We start from the raw sequence: 21,159 nt of genomic DNA, 5'->3' as shown, positions 1-21,159 counted from the left end.
ACATGCAAAAAGATTGTAGCCTGCCCATCTAAAGGGTACAACCGCTTTCAACTAACTGTTTCCACTGAATTGTCAAACCATGTAAAGCAGCAACTAATTGGTTATTAGAACAGCTGACAGCTATTGTTAACTAACTAAAGCAAATAACAACTAATTTATGGAATATTTTTTTATAAGGAACAGGTGAATGGTGAAGGGATCTTGAGAGGATGTTTGGAGTTAAGGCATTTCTATATCTTCCTTTAGATTTCTGATCTTAAGGTGTTATTTGGAAATGATGTTAAAAACTGTTATTGATTTCTGTTTTTTTTTTTTAACAAAGATACAACTTCTCATTGAAATAATGAAAAGATAATAGTGTTCAAGGATACAAACTCTCGAAAGAGTGAAAAATGAAAAATAAAAAATGTAAATAACAGAATTACACAAAATTAATAAAAGCTTCCCAATTAGCATAAATCATAGAAGGAGAGTGATGCGTCAAAGAGTCGACAAGCGAACACCAAAGTGAAGCTTTAAACTTAGCTGAATAGAAACTTTCGTCGTAAAGTCTTCGTTTTTCTTCAAATAATCTTGAATTCCTCTCGAACCACAATTCCGATAATAAGGCTTTGACAACATTTAACCAGGAAAACCAAACTGAAGAGGAAAGATGAGGAGGCCCATGTAAAAGCTGATAAACATTGTCCCCGGCCTTGAGATCAAAACGCCAACACATTGAATTGATGGAATAACAGATTCCAACACTTAGAGGCATAATAGTAGCAATGAAAAAAATAGATGGTCATGATCCTCCCCACTCTTTGTACAGAGGCAACAAAAAGAGGGAAGTAGGGCAGCAGAAGGAGATTTCTTATGAACAATATCAGTCATATTCAACTTTCCTTGAGAGAGAATCCAGCAAAACACATTAACCCTTCTTGGGCTCTTGGTTTTCCATAAAGCAGCAAAAAATTCCTTGGGCATCGATGCATTTGAACCAAATCTTCTTAGTGAAGTAACTGTGAACAAACCAGAAGGTTCAAGACTCCAAAATCTGCTATCAATTATATCTGAAATGGACAGCAGATTTAGAGCTGATAATAATGTAGAAAATTCCTCCACTTCTTCCTCTTTCAAAGCTCTTCGCAACACTAAATTCCATGAACTAGTATTTTTCTGTTATTAAGGTGTTGTTTGGAAATGATGATAAAATATGTTCTTGATTTTTGAGGTGAACTGAACAAACTGCTCTTGATTTCAAAAACAAAATTTGTTTCTTAATATGGAAAACCTGGCTGGATAAACCTTTTTTTTTTCCTTTTCTAAAGTTGTTTTCACTGTTTAATAGAATTGTTCCTGGAATAGCCCCAACAAGTTGAAAAAGCCCGTCCAAGAAGATCCAGTTGGCTCAAAGCCTAGTAGCCCATGTCCCTTTTCCTTTTTAAATTTTTTTTTTCTCTCTTATGTAGATATTTATATTTTTTCCCTGGAAAGTTGTTACCTTTTAGCTTGTTTCAATGCTGATACAGTTGTCTTTTCTTATATTTAGGCTGTTCCATTGTTTGAATATACATATATATATTTTTGAAGAGGAAACACATATTTCATTGATAGAATGAAATATTACAAAAGAGGGGAACTCAAGCCTCATGAGGCAAGTGAGTTACAATAAGGAGGTATGTTAATATAAAGTTGGGAAAAAAAGGACCAAATTCATGAAAGAGTTAAAAGGTTCCATAGGGTTATTGAAGGTTTGGTTGTTCCTCTCTAGCCATAGGTTCCAAAAAAGTACCATGTTAATATGTAATGTAGCCATGGGATATTCATCTCATTTTTGAATGGATGACCTACGAAAAAATGGAAGCAAGAAGGTCTTATGAATTGGTAGGTTGAAGGCTATGTGCCAGTTGAAGGCTTCAAGAATGAAAATCCATTATTATTGAGCAAAGGTATTGGAAAGAAATTGGTGCTCGAGGGAATTTGCACTCAAATTACACACCATCACCAATTTAGCAACAAGGCATGTGAGGGAATCTCTTTTGGACCATGTCATTAATGCTAATTTTGGACTGAGCTCCCAGTAAAGAAAATCTTATTGGGGTGTATCGTGCTAAATGAATTTGCTTAGAGGGAATGGTCGATACTCATGGTTGAATTAAGCATGTTATAGAGGGAACACATGGGGAAGCATTTAGGAAGCTTCAAAAACCATTCCCACACATCAGGCATATTAGATAGAGAGACCGTTGAGCGAATCCATAATTTCTTCATCTTTGAGGTTCATGAAAAAGTTAAGGTCCCAAGTTTTTTCTCCTAATTACTGCCACACTTGACGGTGGAGGAAGATTATTTTGATTCTTTGGAAAGCTCAAGAAATGATCTAGTAGATTGTTTGTTTATTTTGAGGGTCTATTTGTATTTCTGTCCAAGTTCTTTTATTTACTTAACTATTGTTTATTTACTTAGGTTAGAGTTAGTTACTGTAGGTTAATTAGAATTAGCCACTGTAATCAAAGCCCATAACTCAATTCTCTTATTCAATTTTTTATTTTTTTTTAACAAGAAACGAACTTTTCATTGATATATGAAAAAGAACAGTAATTGTTCAAAGATACAAACCCCAAAGGGATGAGATGCAAAAATAAAATATAAGTGTAGAGACTAAGGTCGGAGAGAATCCAAAATTATGTATTCTCATTATTAAAGTCTATATATATAGACAAATATACAAGGTTGACCTAATCCTATAAGGAGAAGGTAAAAGACAAATTAATATTAATACAAGAATATAAAATATATTAATATATACTCTAACACTCCCCCTCAAGTTGGTGCATATATGTTAATCATGCCCAACTTGTTAGACAAATTATCTATTCGTGCTCCATTCAATGCTTTAGTAAAGATATCTCCTAGCTGATCTCCAGCCTTCACATACCCTGTAGCCACCAATCCTTGCTGTATTTTCTCACGTACATAATGACAATCAACTTCAATGTGTTTGGTTCGTTCATGAAATACTGGATTAGATGCAATATGAAAAGCTGCTTGATTATCACACCAAAGTTTTATTGGAGTGGTGATGCCAAATCCCAATTCAGTCATAAGTTGATGTATCCGTACTAATTCACATACCGATTGTGCGATAGCTCTATATTCTGATTCAGCACTCAAACGCGACACCACGTTTTGTTTCTTACTTTTCCAATAAACTAAATTACCTCCGACAAATACATAATATCCTGAGGTTGATCTTCTATCTTCCTTAGAACCTGCCCAATCAGCATCTGAAAAACATTCAATATTAAGATGACCATGATCTTTATATAACAAGCCACGTCCAGAGCACCTTTCAAATAACATAGAATATGTTCCAATGCGATCCAATGGTCAGTCGTAGGAGAACTCATAAACTGACTCATAATACTGACTGGATAAGCTATGTCTGGCCTCGTAACCGTAAGATAATTCAGCTTCCTTACTAATTTCCTATACTTCTCAGGATCTTTCAACAACTCCCCTTCCTTTGTAAGTTGTAAATTAGGTATCATTGGAGTACTACGCGACTTAGCAGCTAACTTTCCTGTTTCAGTTAACAAGTCAAGTACATACTTTCTTTGTGACAAAAAGATCCCCTTCTTGCTCCTTGTTACTTCAATTCCTAAGAAATATTTCAACAGTCCCAAACCTTTAGTATGAAATTGACTATGAAGAAAAGACTTGAGTGATAGGATGCCTGATGAATCATTACCAGTAATCACGATATCATCAACATATACAACTAGTAACTAGTAAGATAACACCAAACTCAGATTTTTTATAAAAAACAGAATGATCTGACTTACTCTTCTTCATTCCAAAATTCTCAATCACCTGACTAAATTTTCCAAACCATGCTCGCGGACTTTGTTTCGACCCATATAAGGATTTACGAAGGCGACATACCTTTCCATTCTCCCCTTGAGCAACAAAACCTGGTGGTTGCTCTATATAAACTTCTTCTTGAAGATCACCATCGAGGAATGCATTTTTAATATCAAGCTGATGTAAGGGCCAATGGTGAATAGATGCCAATGAAATGAATAACCTGACAGAAGCCAATTTAGCAACCGGAGAAAAAGTATAAGAATAATCAATTCCGTAAGTCTGCGCATATCCTTTAGCAACAAGGCGAGTTTTCAAACGGGCAATTGATCCATCCGGATGAACTTTAACAGCAAACACCCATTTACAACCGATAGGTTTCTTTCTTGCAGGAAGAGACACTAAATCCCAAGTACCATTGTCATCTAAGGCAGTCATCTCCTCCAACATAGCAGCCCGCCAACAAGGATGAGACAAAGCTTCATGAACAGTTTTAGGAATAGATACAAATTCAAGGGATGCAATAAACAAACAAGTAGATGATGATAAATGGTTATATGAAACAAAAGAAGAAACAGGATAAGTACACTTACGCTTACCTTTTCGAAGGGTAATAGGAAGGTCATCACTCGTTCCTGGATCCACAGGCAAAGAAGCTGCTGGTATAGGGCATGAGTCCGTAGGAGGTTGCCGACGAGAATAAACTTGAGTAATAGTGGGGAGAGAAGGATCAGGCGCAGAGGGAGATGTATTGCTAGGAAGTTCTTAAGTAGAAGTAGAAACAATAGAATAGACAAGGTATTATCTTCCTGTGACTTCTCCCTCGACTGGTACTCAAGGACGATGAAAAAGGAGTATTTTCAAAGAACGTAACGTCAGGAGAGACAAGATATCTATTGAGATCAGGACAATAACATCGATACCCTTTTTGAACACGAGAGTAACCAAGGAAAATGCATTTCAATGACTTAGGGTCTAATTTGGTGAGCTGGCGAACATCCCGAACGAAACAAGTGCAACCAAATATTTTAGGTTTAATAGGAAATAAAGGTTGCGTAGGACACAGAGTACGATAAGGTATTCCACCATTAAAAACTGACGAAGGCATGCGATTAATCAAGAAGCAAGCCGTCGAAACAACATCAGCCCAAAAGTATTTTGGAACATGCATTTGAAACATTAAGACTCTTGCTGTTTCGAGAAGATGTCTATTTTCCTTTCTGCAACTCCATTTTGAGACGGAGTATCAACACACGAGGATTGATGAATAATACCATGTTCACTTAAATAGGAGCCAAGAGCACCAGAAAAATATTCCTTAGCATTATCACTCCGTAGAAATTTAAGAGAGCCACCAAATTGAATTCGAACTTCAGCATGAAAGTTACGAAAATGAGAAAGTAACTCAGAACGATGTTTCATCAAATATAACCAAGTTACACGAGAGAAATCATTGACATAAGTAACAAAATACCGAAATCCATTTTTGGACTTAATAGAACAAGAACCCCAAACATCAGAATGGACCAATTCAAAAATAGCATTAGCTCGTGTATTGACTATAGGATAGGAACTGAGACGATGAAACTTAGCAAATTGACATGACTCACAATCTAAAGAATCAAACTGTGAAATTGAGGACGAAGACTCTTTAACACGGAGAGAGATGGATGACCCAAACGACAATGTTCTTCGAAAGGAGTTGGCACTCGAGTGCAAACGGTGGCTGTAGGTATTTGTGTATCAAACGTGTAGAGGCCATTAGATTCACGCCCTTTACCAATAGTCTTCTTCGTTGTAAGATCCTGAAATAAGCAATAACTAGGAAAGAATAAGACACAACAATTGAGATCACGAGTTAGTTTACTGACATAGATCAAATTAAAAAAAATTGTGGCAAATTTAAAATAGAGGTCAATGAAAGAGTTTTGGAGGGATGAGCTGTGCCAGAGCCAAGAATAGGAGAAGTGGTGCCATCCGCTATTGTAACATCAGGTAAAGATGTAGATGGTGAAAAAGTAGCAAATAAATTGGGGTTACCTAATATATGATTCGTAGCACCAGAGTCAATGACCCATTTTGACGTGGAGGAAATAAGACATTTATTGGTATTACCTGAATCAGTAATCACAGTGATTGGATTAGAGGATGATGCCATCAATGACTCTTGATACTGTTGGAATTTAGCAAACTCTTCCGCAAAAATCGTTACCATTAATTTCTTTTCAATCATAGCTTCAACAATATGGACACAAACAAAAACTGCACTGAACAGACCAAACCAAATCTGAAGGAGGAAAGGGAATTAAATCAAACCAATTGAACAGAGCCAAGTGAATCAAACCAATTGAACTGAAACAAATGAACCGAACCAAAACCGGTATAAATCAACCAAATCGAACCGGAATGTGACGAACCAGACCGAACCGAACTTGAACCGGATGAACCAAACCACTTGAAACCAAACCGGTTGAACTAGACCGCTTGAATCGGATCAGGTGTTTTCTAAAACCAGAAACCCTAAGTGCTACCCCACGACAACCAGAGGGGCGAAGGCGATTGGCGGTGACGGAAACGCACGACGATTGGCGGCGACGAAGGTGCGAAGAACGGTGAGACGAAACCCACGAATAGCAATTGGAAAACAGCAGCATTGGCGAATTAGCAAACTGCGGCGGCGGCGGTGGCGGTTGGCGGCGGCGGCGGTCGTAGTGTTGGATAGCAATAAACAAAACCCTAATGGGCATCAAAACCCTAATGGGCACAAAAATTTTAGAAGAAACCTAGAGCTCTGATATCATGTAGAGACTAAGGTTGGAGAGAATCCAATACTATGTATTCTCATTATTAAAGTTTATATATATAGACAAATATACAAGGTTGACCTAATCCTATAAGGAGAAGGTGAATGACAAATTAATATTAATACAATAATATAAAATATACTAATATATACTCTAACAATAAGAAAAGTATAAATATAAGATAAAGAGGTAAAAGCAAACCAAAGAGCTTACAAAATCTAAATCATACACAAGAAGGCCTCCCAATTAGAGCAAATCATGCTAGGAGAGTAATTAGAGAATAAATTAGAAATAGCACACCATTGAGAAGTTTTGAACTGAGCAATACTGAAGCTTTCCAAAGCCATTCTTCTTTTCCCTTAGAAAATTATTTGGTTTCTGTTAAATTATAGTTTATTTTATTTTAAAGGTTTCCTATTTTATTTAGGTTAGGGTTTTATTATTCTAATAGGTAAGTGTTTCCTTATCTTAATAGGCAAGAATTTCTTTTTAGTTTCTTCTTTGTGACTGCTATTTATATAGCCTTGTATCAATCATTTGGTGTAATCAAGTAAGAATTATTTTCTTTTCTTATCAATTAACATGGTATCAGAGCCCAAAAGCTCAAACGAGCAACTGGTCCAAAGATGAGATCCGGCCAAGATCGATGAGCCAAAAGAGCCACGATCTTGAAGGGACATGTTAAGGATCCCACATTGAAAAGAAAGGGGACCTAACAATGGTTTATAATAGACATGGGCTACTTCTCTCATTGCCAATTGGTTTTGAGATGGAACCCCATGAATATTAACATGGTATCAGAGCTCTAGGTTTCCTCTAAAATTTTTGTGGGAATTAGGGTTTGTGTCCATTAGGATTTTGTACCCATTAGGGTTTGAAGTTTTGAACACTTTTTTGCAAGTGTTCATTGTATCCAACCCACTGCAATATCGAATCCGCCGACCACCGCCACCGACCGCCGCAGCCGTCGACCGCCGCCCGTCGTTGCTGCCGTTTGCTGATTCGCCAGTGCTGCTGTTTTCCGATTGCTGTTCGTGGGTTTTGTCTCGTAGACAATCATCGTCGTCGTCGCCGTGTGCTTTCGTCACCGCCAAGTGCCACCCGTCGCCTTCGCCCTTCTGGTTGTCGTGGGGTAGCACTTAGGGTTTCTGGTTTCAGAAAACACTTGATCCGGTGCAGTTTGATTCATCTGTTTTGTTTGGTTCTGGTGGTTTGGTCTGGTTCTGACGTTTCGGGTGGGGTAGCATCTGTTAGGGTTTCTGCTTCAGAACATTTGCCATTTCGGTTGGTCCGGTTCAATCAACCCGATTCGGACGGTTCGGTTCAGATAGTCTGGTTCAATTAATCCGGTTCAGCCAGTTCGGCAGTTGGTTCGATTCTCACAGTGGTTCGTTTCAGTCAGATCTGGTTCGGTTCGACATATTTTGGTTCAATTCAACTGATTTTGATTAGGTTCAGCCCTCTTTCGGTTCTGTTTAGTGCTGATTTTTCAGTTTTGTGCGTGGTTCTCCATTCTTTGAGTTGTTTAGTCTTGGTATCAATGTCACAATCGTCCAAAATTACAAAAAAGTTGGACATACATGAGATCAAACAATTAAGGAGCTTCTTAAAAACTTTGGATAATGCTCCTTGTCAAGGTACAGGTTCGGTAACTTTGACGTGTACAACTTCTCAGCCTAAACGTTGTACATGGATTATTGATTCTGGTGCAACAGACCATATGACGAATAGTAGCTGTCATTTTATCTCTTATAGTATTTGTCCGAGCAATAAGAAAATTTCTACAGCGGATGGTACCTTGGTAACAGTGGCTGGTCAAGGAGACATCAAGATAAATTCAAACATTATTTTAAAGAATGTGCTTCATATACCACGTTTAACTGTTAATTTGATATCAGTAAAGAATTTGATCAAAGATTTAGGTTGCAGAGTAATTTTTTCTGATTCTTCTTGTATTTTACAGGACTAGAGCAATGGGAAGATTATTGGACTTGCTAATGAAAAAGATGGACTTTATTATCTTAATGAACTTGTCGATCAGACTAGTGTTCCAATCTTCTTCACCTCACAAACTCATCATCCTTCAAGTAAGCTTTTGTTGAATCATTATAGACTAGGACATCCTTCATTTCGAACTCTTAAAATATTGTTTTCTGATTTATTCCAAGATCTTAATCCTGAGTTAATTCAATGTGAAGTTTGTGAATTCGCTACACAAGCGTGTATCTTTCCCTAGTAATAATAAACGAATATCAGTTCCCTTCTCTCTTATTCATACTGATGTTTGGGGTCCCTCCAATGTTCCAAATGTTTCCAAATTTCGTTGGTTTATTGTGTTCATTGATGACTGTACTCGAGTCTCATGGGTTTATCTTTTAAAACAAAAATCCGATGTTGGTTCTACCATTCAAACATTCTTTCATAGGATAGAAAACCAATTCGGAATCAAACCGAAACGATTCCGTTCTGACAATGCTCGAGAGTACTTCAATCAAAACTTGACATCCTTCTTTAAAAAAAAATGGAGTCATCCATGAGTCGTCTTGTGTGGACACTCCTCAACAAAATGGAGTGGCCGAAAGAAAAATTGGTCACATCCTTTCTGTGACACGTGCCATTCTTTTTCAAAGAAATGTTCCTAAATCCTTCTGGGGGGAAGCTGTGTTAACAGCCACTTATTTAATCAATCGATTACCATATGCTACTCTAGACCATAAAACTCCTACGAATATCCTATCAAAATATTATCCTGATTTTTGAACAAGAAATAACTTGACTCCTCAAGTATTTGGTTGTGTTGCTTTTGTTCATGTTCATAGTCATCAGTGAGGTAAACTTGATCCACGAGCACTCAAGTGTATTTTTGTCGGATACTCGAACACTCAAAAGGGATATAAATGCTATCATTCTCCTTAAAAAAGGTTCTTCATCTCTGCTGATGTTACCTTCTATGAAGACACCAGCTTCTTTACCTCACCATATCTTCAGGGGGAGGAACTATTATTAGAAGATAAGGATTTGCCCATTCCCAACCTCACATTTCCTATATCAAATCCTTTACCACTACCCTTAGACACCTTACCGGGACCATCTAACCCTTCTACTACTACACTATTATAGGTTTATTCAAGAAAGAACACTGAAAAAGATAAGCAAGTCCAAGAGTCTGAACATATTCCTGTAACTAAAATTGACGAGAAAATAATCAGTGATGAATCGGACATTATAGTATCTACTAATGATGAGTCAGATATTACAATATCTGCTAATGATGAATCAAGCCTGGATTTGCCGATTGCTTTAAGGAAGGGATAAAGGGACTTGTACTCAGTATCCATTGTCTCACTTTGTATCATATGACAAACTCTCAAGTCAGTACAAAAGTTTTATGGTTAACCTTACTCAGGTAAATATTCCAAAAACATATATGGAGGCAATACAACATGAAGAATGGAGGTGAGCAATGAATCTTGAAATGCAGGCTTTAGAAAAAAATAAAACATGGGAGTTGGTTACTATGCCTAAAGATAAGAAAGCTGTAGGATGTCGATGGATATATACTGTAAAGTATAAAGCAGATGGAACACTCGAGAGGTACAAAGCATGGTTGGTTGCTAAGGGATATACTCAAACATATGGAGTTGATTATCTTGAAATCTTTGCGCCTGTTGCCAAGATGAACACAGTACGAATACTTCTATTTCTTGCTGTAAATCATGGATGGGACATGTTACAATATGATGTAAAAAATGCTTTTCTACATGGTGATCTTGAAGAAGAAATTTATATGGAGATTCCACCTGGGTATCAACAAGCAGGAAATAAAGTTTGTAAATTAAAAAAGGCGTTGTATGGATTAAAGCAATCTCCTAGGGCATGATTTGGTAGATTTTCTCAAGTTACGAGGAAGAGGGACTATAAACAAAGTCAAGGAGATCATATATTGTTTATAAAACATTCTGCTACAGGTGAAGTAATAACATTGATCGTTTATGTGGACGATATTATCGTCACTGACAATGATAATAATGAGCAAGATAAACTGAGAAATTGTTTAATCCAAGAGTTTGAAGTTAAAGAATTGGGAAGACTGAAATATTTTCTTGGGATAGAAGTAGCCTATTCTAAACAAGGCATATTCTTATCACAACAGAAATATGTGATTGACTTACTTTCTGAAACAGGAAAGCTTGGCAGCAGACCAATAAGAACACCGATTGATCAAAACCATAGATTATGTGTATCTGAAGAGAGTCCTCCAGTAAATAAGGAAACTTACCAGAGGTTAGTTGGAAAATTAATATATCTTTCTCAGACGGGACTAGATATTGCGTATGCTGTAGGAGTGGTAAGTCAATTTATGCATAGTCCAAAAGAAATTCATCTTCAAGCTGTGTACCGAATACTCCACTATTTGAAGAACTCCATTGGGAGAGGATTGTTGTTTAAGAAAGGCGAGAAACTTAATCTATAAGTTTATACAGATGCAGATTATGCAGGATCGATAGACGATAGAAATTCTACTACTGGCTATTGTACTTTCTTAGGTGGGAACTTAGTGACGTGGAGAAGTAAAAAACAAAATATAGTTGCAAGATCAAGTTCAGAAGCGGAATTTAGAGTAATGGCATTGGCATCTGCGAATTACTGTGGATAAAGATTATTTTAGAAGATTTGAAGATTCCATGGGAAGGGCCTATGAAACTTTATTGTGATAACAAGTCTGCCATCAGTATTGCACATAATCCAGTTCAACATGATAGAATCAAGCATGTTGAAGTTGATAAACACTTCATAAAAGAGAAGTTAGATAGCGGCCTCATAAATACTCCATTTGTACCAACAAACAATCAAATAGCAGATATTCTTACAAAAGGATTGAACAACATCAACTTTGAGCATTTGATTAACAAGCTGGGAATGGAAAAATATTCATTCACCAGCTTGAGGGGAGTGTTAAATTATAGTTTATTTTATTTTAAAGGTTTCCTATTTTATTTAGGTTAGGGTTTTATTGTTCTAATAGGTAAGTGTTTCCTTATCCTAATAGGCAAGAATTTCTTTTTAGTTTCTCCTTTGTGACTGCTATTTATAGCCTTGTATCAATCATTTGGTGTAATCAAGTAAGAATTATTTTCTTTTCTTATCAATTAACAGTTTCTTTCAAATCATACTAAAAAACAAAAACTAATAAAGAAAACTTTCTAGACTTTATTAAGAACGAACACATCTAATTTTGGGAAATAAGCAACTAATTCAATAACTTAACTAGAAAATAACAAATTGTTTCAAAAAGAAAACTTAACAATGAATCTTATCAAATTATCCTAGTAATCGAAGAATAAACAAATTCAAATTGAAACTCCTTCAACTAATAGCAAAAGAAAAGAACAAGAAAGCAACCTATTGTTGTTTCAGCCTCAAGGCTCCTCCACGCCATCACCAATCTCATTCTCCATATAGCCACCTGAAAAATTTGAAGTATAATGAAAATCAAAATATATCCAAATATATGGAACATATAATATATCTATAAATGGAGGACCCAGAGTAACACATGTTCGTTCTAATATGCATATCCTCGTACTTAATTTCCGCTAACTTACTCAACGAGATGCATCAATATTTGACCATTTAAATCCAAGGCCCTCATGCTAACTCCTCACAATGCAACGTATTGACACCATTTATTCTCAAGGCCCCAATTCTTAACTTCATTTAAACCCATTCCATTGGCCCTCGACTATTTGTACCCAACGCCCCAACACTTATCCTTACACATTGCGGCACACCAGCCCTTGATCATTTATAACCTTGATCATTTATAACCGAGGCCCCAAGTAAAAGTATCTATCATATTGGATTTTTCTTCATCTACAAGAACTATTGGTTTTTCCATATTCTTACAGGTTTTGAGTTATGATGGTTTGCACACTCCTGATTGTTTGGCTATTACGGCAGCTGGCATAGCAGTGTAAGTCTGTTATCTTTTTGTTTGTCACTTTTTCTGCAGTCGTTTATGTTATACATACATTTTCATCTCAGTCCTTCATTTTCTAAATAGTCATGGTTCAATGTACAGTGCTCTCTCAGAAGTTCCTAATTCAAAAGTAGTTGCTGGAGTTCGAATTGGTCTTGTGGACGACAAGTTTATTGTTAATCCAACTATGAAAGAGATGGAAGACTCTAAGCTTGATTTAGTACTTGCTGGCACAGACAGTGCAATATTGATGATAGAGGCAAGTACATTTTGTTAGCTTTCTTGAAGGATGATTTTGTGTTTCTACTTTTTGTGCTCCCTGCATCCTTCAGTTCAGTGTGCGTTTCATATGGAATATTTGGTTTTTATTAAAAAAAAAAAAGATTATGCACCTACTACTACTTATTTGACCTTATTTTATTCACATCAGCTACCTGGTGCAAGTTGGTCAAACCTTTTTTTTAATTACTCTCTTAGAGATATTTGTGCTAAACGGAAGGGATTTTTGTAAACAAAACTAGCCTTTTTGTAAATTTCAGTATATTAATGAAATGACGTTCTGTTTTTTCCCAAAAATATAAAGTGTATATATATATCGTGCACGTGTGTTCTTCATGTTCTATTTTTATTATTTTTTTTGATATGACAACATTTTTCATCTAGGCAATAAAAAAGTTCAAAAAAGGGAAATAAGCTTTTTATTTATTTATTTTTATTTTATAACCGGGAGTCGGAGCCTATACCTTGGGCACTCAAGGGAAATAAACTTCATTGATAATAATCTCTTGGGAGAGTACATCAAGAGGAAGCTAAAAATGTCATAAGATCTAATTAATCAAAAGATCCTTATTAGTACTTGAAAAACTCTGGTTTCTCTTGATCCATATCTACCATAGCAGGGTTTTAAGCATATTAATACAAATTATCTTCGTGACTGATATTACTTTCTTGAGGTGGTAGGTTATCTGTTTTATTCATAGGTTTTATACACCGTATTTAACACATTTTGCTCATGCTTAAGACCTAATGTCGTTGAATTTTACGCTCAATATGTTCAGTTTCACCTTGAAGTGGTTCATACTTGCTGATTGCATTATGCATTTTACATTTGTTTGTAGCTTTGCAATTGCAGTTGTTTTTCTTAAGTAAGAAATTTGCATTATCAATGTACGTGATTCGATTGATATGTCAAGTACCTCTTTAGTTTGATATGGGTAGAAACTAAGGTTTGAGAGAATCAGATCATTATAATTCTCATTACCGAAGTCTATATATATAGAAAAATATACAAAGTTGACCTAATTCTAGAAAAGGAAGGTAAAAGACAAATAAATACATATTATTACAAGAATATAAAATATACTAATATATATATACTCTAGCACTTCTCCTCAAGTTGGTGCATATATGTTAATCATGCCCAACTTGTTAGAGAGATAATCTATCCGTGCTCCATTCAATGCTTTAGTGAAGATATCTCCTAACTGCTCTCCAGTCTTCAAATATCCTGTAGCCACCAATCCTTGCTATATTTTCTCACGTACATAATGATAATCAATTTCAATGTGTTCGGTTCGTTCATGAAATACTGATATAGATGCAATATGGAGAGTGTGAGAGCCCTATTGGGAGTATAGGGGAATATTAGTTTGTTAGTATGAAGGGGTAGTATGGTAATCAGTGTGATAATTAGTTAAGGGCAAGATGTATATAATATAAATAAGGGTAGTAGCGGAGAAGGAGATCATCCTTGGGAATAGTATTTTGGTGAAGGACTTGAGAGAGTTCTTGGGAGAGAGATAGCCCTCTCGAAAGGCTATCGTTATTCTAATTACTCTTTTGAATTGCAATATAGTGTTCTAGTTAGGTTCTTGTATTTGGGATCCTAACAAACTGGTCTCAGAGCAAGTTCATCCTGGCCATTGGATTTGTATCAGAGTTAGTATTGCAGAAGCTAAAGAGATGGGCGGTAGTAAAGGATAATCCTTTGAGAATTGCAACGACAACTCAAAAAAATGCAAAATATGCTTACGGAGTGCACAACAAGACCGTTTGGGAGGGAAAAAGAGACCAAATACGGAAGAACCAACTGTGAAGAAACCCGTCTTGAAGTTATTGGATTGTCGGAAGCAGGGGCGAAGAGTTGCTGGAAGACGGCGATCATACCCAATAACGTGGACGGGAGCTCGATGGAAAATCAATCGAGGTATGTAAAGGTCAGCTTTCAGGGATTCATCGAGAACGGATGAGAAAAATTATCCTCAACTGAGCGGGAAGAAGCTGGGGAGGAGAAGAAGGCAACACAGATCACGAAAGTTTGAAAAGAGGGATGAAGTAGAAATTAAAGTTCGACGAAATTCGAAGATCGGGCGAGTTGAACTGATGAATGTTGTGACTAAGGCTGAAGTTTTGAATGGAGGTCGACCATGGAGGGTTCCGTGACGAGAATCGAAAACTCGAAGGGGAAGGAGTTTTAATAATCGTTGGCGAAAAGGTGTAAGTAATGGTGAAAGCAAAAGGAAAAAGAGACATAAGACAGATGGAAGACATCACTGGCGAAAGCAGGCATGTTCGGAGAAGAAGCTCAATAGGAGGTGTCGATGGAAGTTCTGTGAAGAGGCAATCATGGAGGTTCAAGGAGAACAGGGGTCACAAGAGAAAGAGGGAAGAAGGAACCCTAACCACGTGAATCACGTGAAGGGCAAGGAAGAAGAAGGTTCTGTGGAAAAGTTGGACCCTAGGCTGGAAGAGAGACTGGGTTGAGACGACTGAAATCAAATGACTTTGGTGAGGCCTATTTTGATTCAGAAAAGGAGGTTAGGCAAGATAGGTTTGGGTTTCGGGTCGGGTCAAAATTTGTTTTAAATCCAAACCCAAAACCCCACCCGAAATGACATATCCCTACCTATGAGATGGGAGAAACCCTAGTAGCCGTCATTGGGAAATTCCATCTTAACCCCAACGTGACGCCACCGTCCACCTTCACTATGTTTGCCGTCGATCGTGACTTGGGGATCCACCGTTGTTGTCAATCCTCAGCCATCACTGTCTGCAGCTAATGCTACTGCCATCCGCTGTATGCTGTCGGTGTACGCCATCGCCCACTGACGTTCGTCACGCCACCACCGCCATTGTTTGTCACACACCACTGCACACCATTTTCTACTGTCGCCACCATCCGCGTACGCTGTCGCCGGGGTACACCATCGTCCGATGTTGTTTGTCACACACCACCGTCGCCGACTGTCGCACACCACCGGTTATCATCGTTTGCCGCACTTTTCATCAGACCAGTCGACCAACTAGGGTTTTTCTTTTACTTTCTATTTGAAACAGTTTTTGGGTGGATATTTTCTTGTAAAAAAAAAGGAAAAAAAAAATAGTTTTGTGTATGCACACCTTGAGTACAAGGTGTCTTTGGAGGGTGGGGTATTGTGAAAGCCCTAGGGGAATATTAGTTTGTTAGTATGAAGGGGTAGTATGGTAATTAGTATGATAATTAGTTAGGGGTAAGATGGATATAAATAAGGGTAGTAGGGGAGAAGGAGATTATACTTGGGAATAGTATTTTGGTGAAGGATTTGAGAGAGTTCTTGGGAGAGAGATAGTCCTCTCGAAAGGCTATCGTTAATGTAATTACTCTTTTGAATTGCAATATAGTGTTCTAGTTAGGTTCCTGTATTTGGGATCCTAACAGTGAGCTGCTTGGTTATCACACCAAAGTTTCATTGGAGTGGTGATGCCATCCCAATTCAGTCAGAAGCTGATATATCCATACTAATTCGCACACCGACTGTGCTATAGCTCGATATTCTGATTCAGCACTTGAACGCGACACTACATTTTGTTTCTTACTTTTCGGGTCCATCTCCTTCTTGTTCAAGGGTTTCTTCCAGCCTCTGCCGCCGACCCTGTTCAGATGCCGTACAACCAGTACCGTCGATTCCGTTCAGACGTCGCGCCGTAATTGTTTGAGGTTTGGATCGCCATTATTTCGATGCCAAGGTCGTCATCTTCACTGTCGGGTGTTCAGTCGTCGGAGTCGCCATCAGAAGTACCGTCGACGTCAGGTTTCTTGGTCGTCGGATTCTTGCCTCGTGTGACTGTCATTGGTGAAGTGATTTCGCGTGGCTGCTAGGGTTGTTGTCGAAAAGGGTGGCTGCTAGGGTTTAAAAAGGGAAATCTAAACATTTGTTGGTTCGGTTCACGATTTTTGGTTCAGATTGGTTCACGATTTCTGGTTTGGTTTGGTTCAGTTTCTAACCTCTGTTAAGCTTAGCCTCGTTTCGGTTTACTTTTGTGCGGTTTAGCCATTTTTGTTCCGGTTCAGTAGGTTTACTCCATTTATCTCAAGTTATTTGTTTAACTCTTCTCCAATCAAAGTCAACGGATTCCACCAAAGCTTCCAAAGAAACTATCATGGAAGAAACTAATAAATCTTCCACAGGAGACCTACAATACATCCATCCTAGTTATAGATTGGATGGAAAAAATTATTTAAAATGGTCTCAACTTATTCGAACTTTCTTGAAAGGAAAAGGAAAATTGAACCACATTATTGGGGAAGGACCTAAACCGAAAGATCCAAAGTTCGATGCATGGGATGAAGAAGATTCAATGATTATGTCTTGGTTATGGAATTCAATGACTCCTACTGTTAGTGATACATGTATGTTTCTTAAGACTGCAAAGGACATATGGAAACAATGAAGGAAACTTATTCCAAAGTAAAAGATGACGCACAAATATTTGATATCAAAACTCGTATCTTTCGGACAAAACAAAGTAATCAAACAGTGACATAATATTCTATAATTCTTCAAAGTTTGTGGCAAGAACTGGATCATTATCGATGCATTGATATGAAATGTACTGATGATGCTGCTACTCTAAAAAAAGTTTGTTGAAAAAGACCGAATTTATACGTTTCTTGCCGGTCTCAATGTAGAATTTGATGCTGTTCGAATACAAATTTTGGGCAAAGATCCCTCATCTCTGAATGAAGTTATTGGTATTGTTAGAAGTGAGGAATCTCGCCGTAGTATTATGCTGGAACCACAGACAGAAGGATCGGTCATCAAAACAAGAGGTACTAAAATGACTGATGAAGAGCAACGTACAGGAGCTAACAATTGTGACGTAGGAAAAACAGGAAATAAAGACCGTGTAGTATGCACTTATTGCAAGAAACCAGGGCACACCAAGGATAAATGTTGGAAGCTACATGGAAAACCTGCAAACTATTAGAATTCGAATTCCAAGAATTGGTCAAATAAAGGTAATGCAAATAGAGGAAATAGTCAAGCTCATATTTCATCAAGTCAGAAAGGTGTTGTGACAGAAAAGATTTCTGAAAAAGGAAAACTAAACACAGATGAGATTGAAACACTAAGAAGTTTTTTGGAAACCTTAAAAAAGAATCCTAATCAAGGTACATGTTCAGTAGCCTTTTCAGGTACACATTCACATCCTAAACTCTCTACTTGGATTATTGACTCTGGTGCAACTGACCATATGACAAAGAGTAGTTGTCATTTTATCTCCTATAGTCCTTGTCCGAGCAATAAAAAAATATCTACTGCAGATGGTACTCTATAAACAGTGGCTGGTCAAAGAGACGTCCAAATAAATTCAAACGTTACCTTAAAAAATGTGCTCCATATATCCCGTTTAACTGTTGATTTGATATCAGTAAGAAATTTGCTACAAGATTTGGGATGCAAAGTAACATTTTTTCCTTCTTGTATTTTTCAAGACCAGAGCAATGGGAAGACGATTGGACTTGCTAAAGAAAAAGATGGACTATATTATCTTGATGAACCTATTGGCAAGGATAGTGTTAGGAAGGATGTTCAAGTCTTTGTTTCCTCAGAAACTCATCCCTCTTTAAATAAACTTTGGCTCTATCATTATAGACTAGGGCATGCCTCATTTAGATCTCTTAAAATTTTATACCCGAATTTGTTCGAAAACTTTAGTTTTGATTCAATAATACAGTGTGACATTTGTGAATTTGCTAAACACAAGCGTGTTCCATTTCCTAGTAATAATAAACGAATTTTAGTTCCTCTCTCTTATTCATAGTGATGTTTGGGGTCCCTCCAACGTGCCAAATACTTCCAAATTACGCTGGTTTATTGTATTCATCGATGATTGTACTAGGGTTTCGTGGGTTTATCTTCTAAAACAAAAATCTGATGTTGGTTCTACCATTCAAACATTCTTCCATATGATCGAAAATCAATTTGGAATCAAACCCAAACGATTAAGGTCTGACAATGCTCGAGACTACTTCAACCAAACATTAACATCGTTCTTTCAAAAACATGGAGTCATTCATGAGTCTTCTTGTGTGGAAACTCCTCAACAAAATGAGATTGTCGAAAGAAAAATTGGTCACTTCCTTTCCGTGACCGGTGCCCTTCTTTTCCAAAGAAATGTTCCTAAATCCTTATGGTAGGAAGTTGTACTGACAGCCACTTACTTAATCAATCGGCTACCATCTGCTATTTTAGGTCAAAAAACTCCCATGAATATCTTATCAAAATTTTACCCTGATTTCTGTACGACAAATAACTTGATTCCTTGAGTGTTTGGTTGGGTAGCTTTTGTTCATGTTCATAGTCATCAACGAGGTAAACTTTATCCATGAGCACTCAAATGTATTTTTGTTGGATACTCGAACACTCAAAAGGGATATAAATGCTACCATCCTTCTAAAAAGTATTTCATCTCCGTCGATGTCACTTGTTATGATGATACTAGCTTCTTTACATCACCTTATCTTTAGGGGGAGGACATATTGTTGGAAGATAAGAATTTTCCTATTCCTAACCTCACCTTTCCTTCAAACCCTTCAAACCCTTTGTCATCACATGCACCAAACCCTACTAACATTGACCTTAGTCAATCCTCTTCATCTTTAGACACCTCATTAGAGACATCCAACCCCCCTACTACTATGCCATTACAGGTTTGTTCGAGAAAGAACACTGAAAAAGATAAGCAAGTCCAAGAGTCTGAACATATCTCTGGAACTGAAATTGACGAGAAAAATATCAATAATGAGCCTGACGCTATAGTATCTACTAATGATATGGATTTGCCTATTGCTTTGAGGAATGGAAAACGAACTTGTACTCAATATCCATTATCTCACTTTGTATCATATGACAAACTCTCAAGTCAGTATAGAAGCTTTATGGTGAACCTTACTCAGGTAAATATTCCAAAAACATATATGGAAGCAATACAACATGAAGAATGGAGACAAGCAATGAATCTTGAAATGCAGGCCTTAGAGAAAAATAGAACATGGGAGTTGGTTAATATGCCTAAAGATAAGAAAGCAGTAGGTTGTCGATTGATATACACTGTGAAGTATAAAGCTGATGGAACACTTGAGAGGTACAAAGCACGATTAGTTGCTAAAGGGTATACTCAAACATATGGAGTTGATTATCTTGAAACTTTGCACCTGTTGCCAAGATGAACACAGTACGAATACTTCTATCCCTTGTTGTCAACCATGGATGAGACATGTTACAATATGACATAAAAAATACTTTTTTACATGGTGATCTGGAAGAGGGAATTTATATGGAGATTCCATCGGGGTATGAGCAAGCAGGAAATAAAGTTTGTAAATTGAGAAAGACACTGTATAAATTAAAGCAATCTCCTAGGGCATGGTTTGGTAGATTTTCTCAAGTTATGAGGAAAATGGGCTATAAACAAAGTCAAGGAGATCATACATTGTTTATAAAACATTCTGCTGCAGGGGGAGTAACAGCATTGATTATTTATGTGGATGATATTATTGTTACTGGCAATGATAATAATGAACAAGATAAACTAAGAAATTGTTTAATCCAAGAGTTTGAAGTTAAAGAACTGGGAAGACTGAAATATTTTCTTGGGATAGAAGTAGCCTATTCTAAACATGGCATATTCTCGTCACAACAGAAATATGATATTGACTTACTGTTTGAAACAGGAAAGCTTGGTAGCAAACCAATGGCAACACCGATTGATCAAAATCATAGATTATGTGCAACTGAAGAGAGTCCTCCAGTAAATAAGGAAACTTATCAGAGGTTAGTTTGAAAATTAATATATCTCTCATACAAGACCAGATATTGCGTATGCTGTAGGAGTGGTGAGTCAATTTATGCATAGTCCGAAAGAAGTTCACCTTCAAGCAGTGTATCGTATACTTCACTATTTAAAGAACACTATTGGAAGAGGATTACTATTTAAGAAAAGTGATAAACTCAATCTAGAAGTTTATACAGATGCAGATTATGCAGGATTGATAGACGATAGGAAATCAACTTCTGGCTATTGTACTCTCTTAGGTGGAAACTTAGTGACATGGAGAAGTAAAAAGCAGGATGTAGTTGCAAGATCAAGTTCAGAAGCAGAATTTAGAGCAATGACATTGGGCATCTGTGAATTACTCTGGATAAAGATTATTTTATAAGATTTGAAGGTTCCATGGAAAGGGCCTATGAAACTTTATTGTGAACA

General features: G+C 37.0%; 1 protein-coding gene across 4 annotated transcripts in view; it reads left to right on the top strand.

Annotated features, from left to right (window-relative positions):
- Positions 1-21,159, top strand: part of RIF10 (polyribonucleotide nucleotidyltransferase) — a 47,584-nt gene that overhangs the window by 3,514 nt on the left and 22,911 nt on the right. For all 4 annotated transcript variants that reach the window (XM_088123700.1, XM_088123699.1, XM_022292060.2 and 1 more), the window contains exons 6-7: positions 12,560-12,624; positions 12,733-12,889. In XM_088123700.1, the coding sequence (XP_087979826.1) occupies positions 12,560-12,624; positions 12,733-12,889 (222 nt within the window). The remainder of the gene's footprint in view (positions 1-12,559; positions 12,625-12,732; positions 12,890-21,159) is intronic.

Source organism: Momordica charantia (genome assembly GCF_013281855.1).
Source record: "Momordica charantia cultivar OHB3-1 chromosome 5 unlocalized genomic scaffold, Mcharantia_2.0 BLBB01000005.1, whole genome shotgun sequence".
Classification (NCBI taxonomy): domain Eukaryota; kingdom Viridiplantae; phylum Streptophyta; class Magnoliopsida; order Cucurbitales; family Cucurbitaceae; genus Momordica; species Momordica charantia.
Note: the sequence above shows the minus strand (reverse complement) of the source record. Positions and strands in the feature narration are given on the sequence as shown.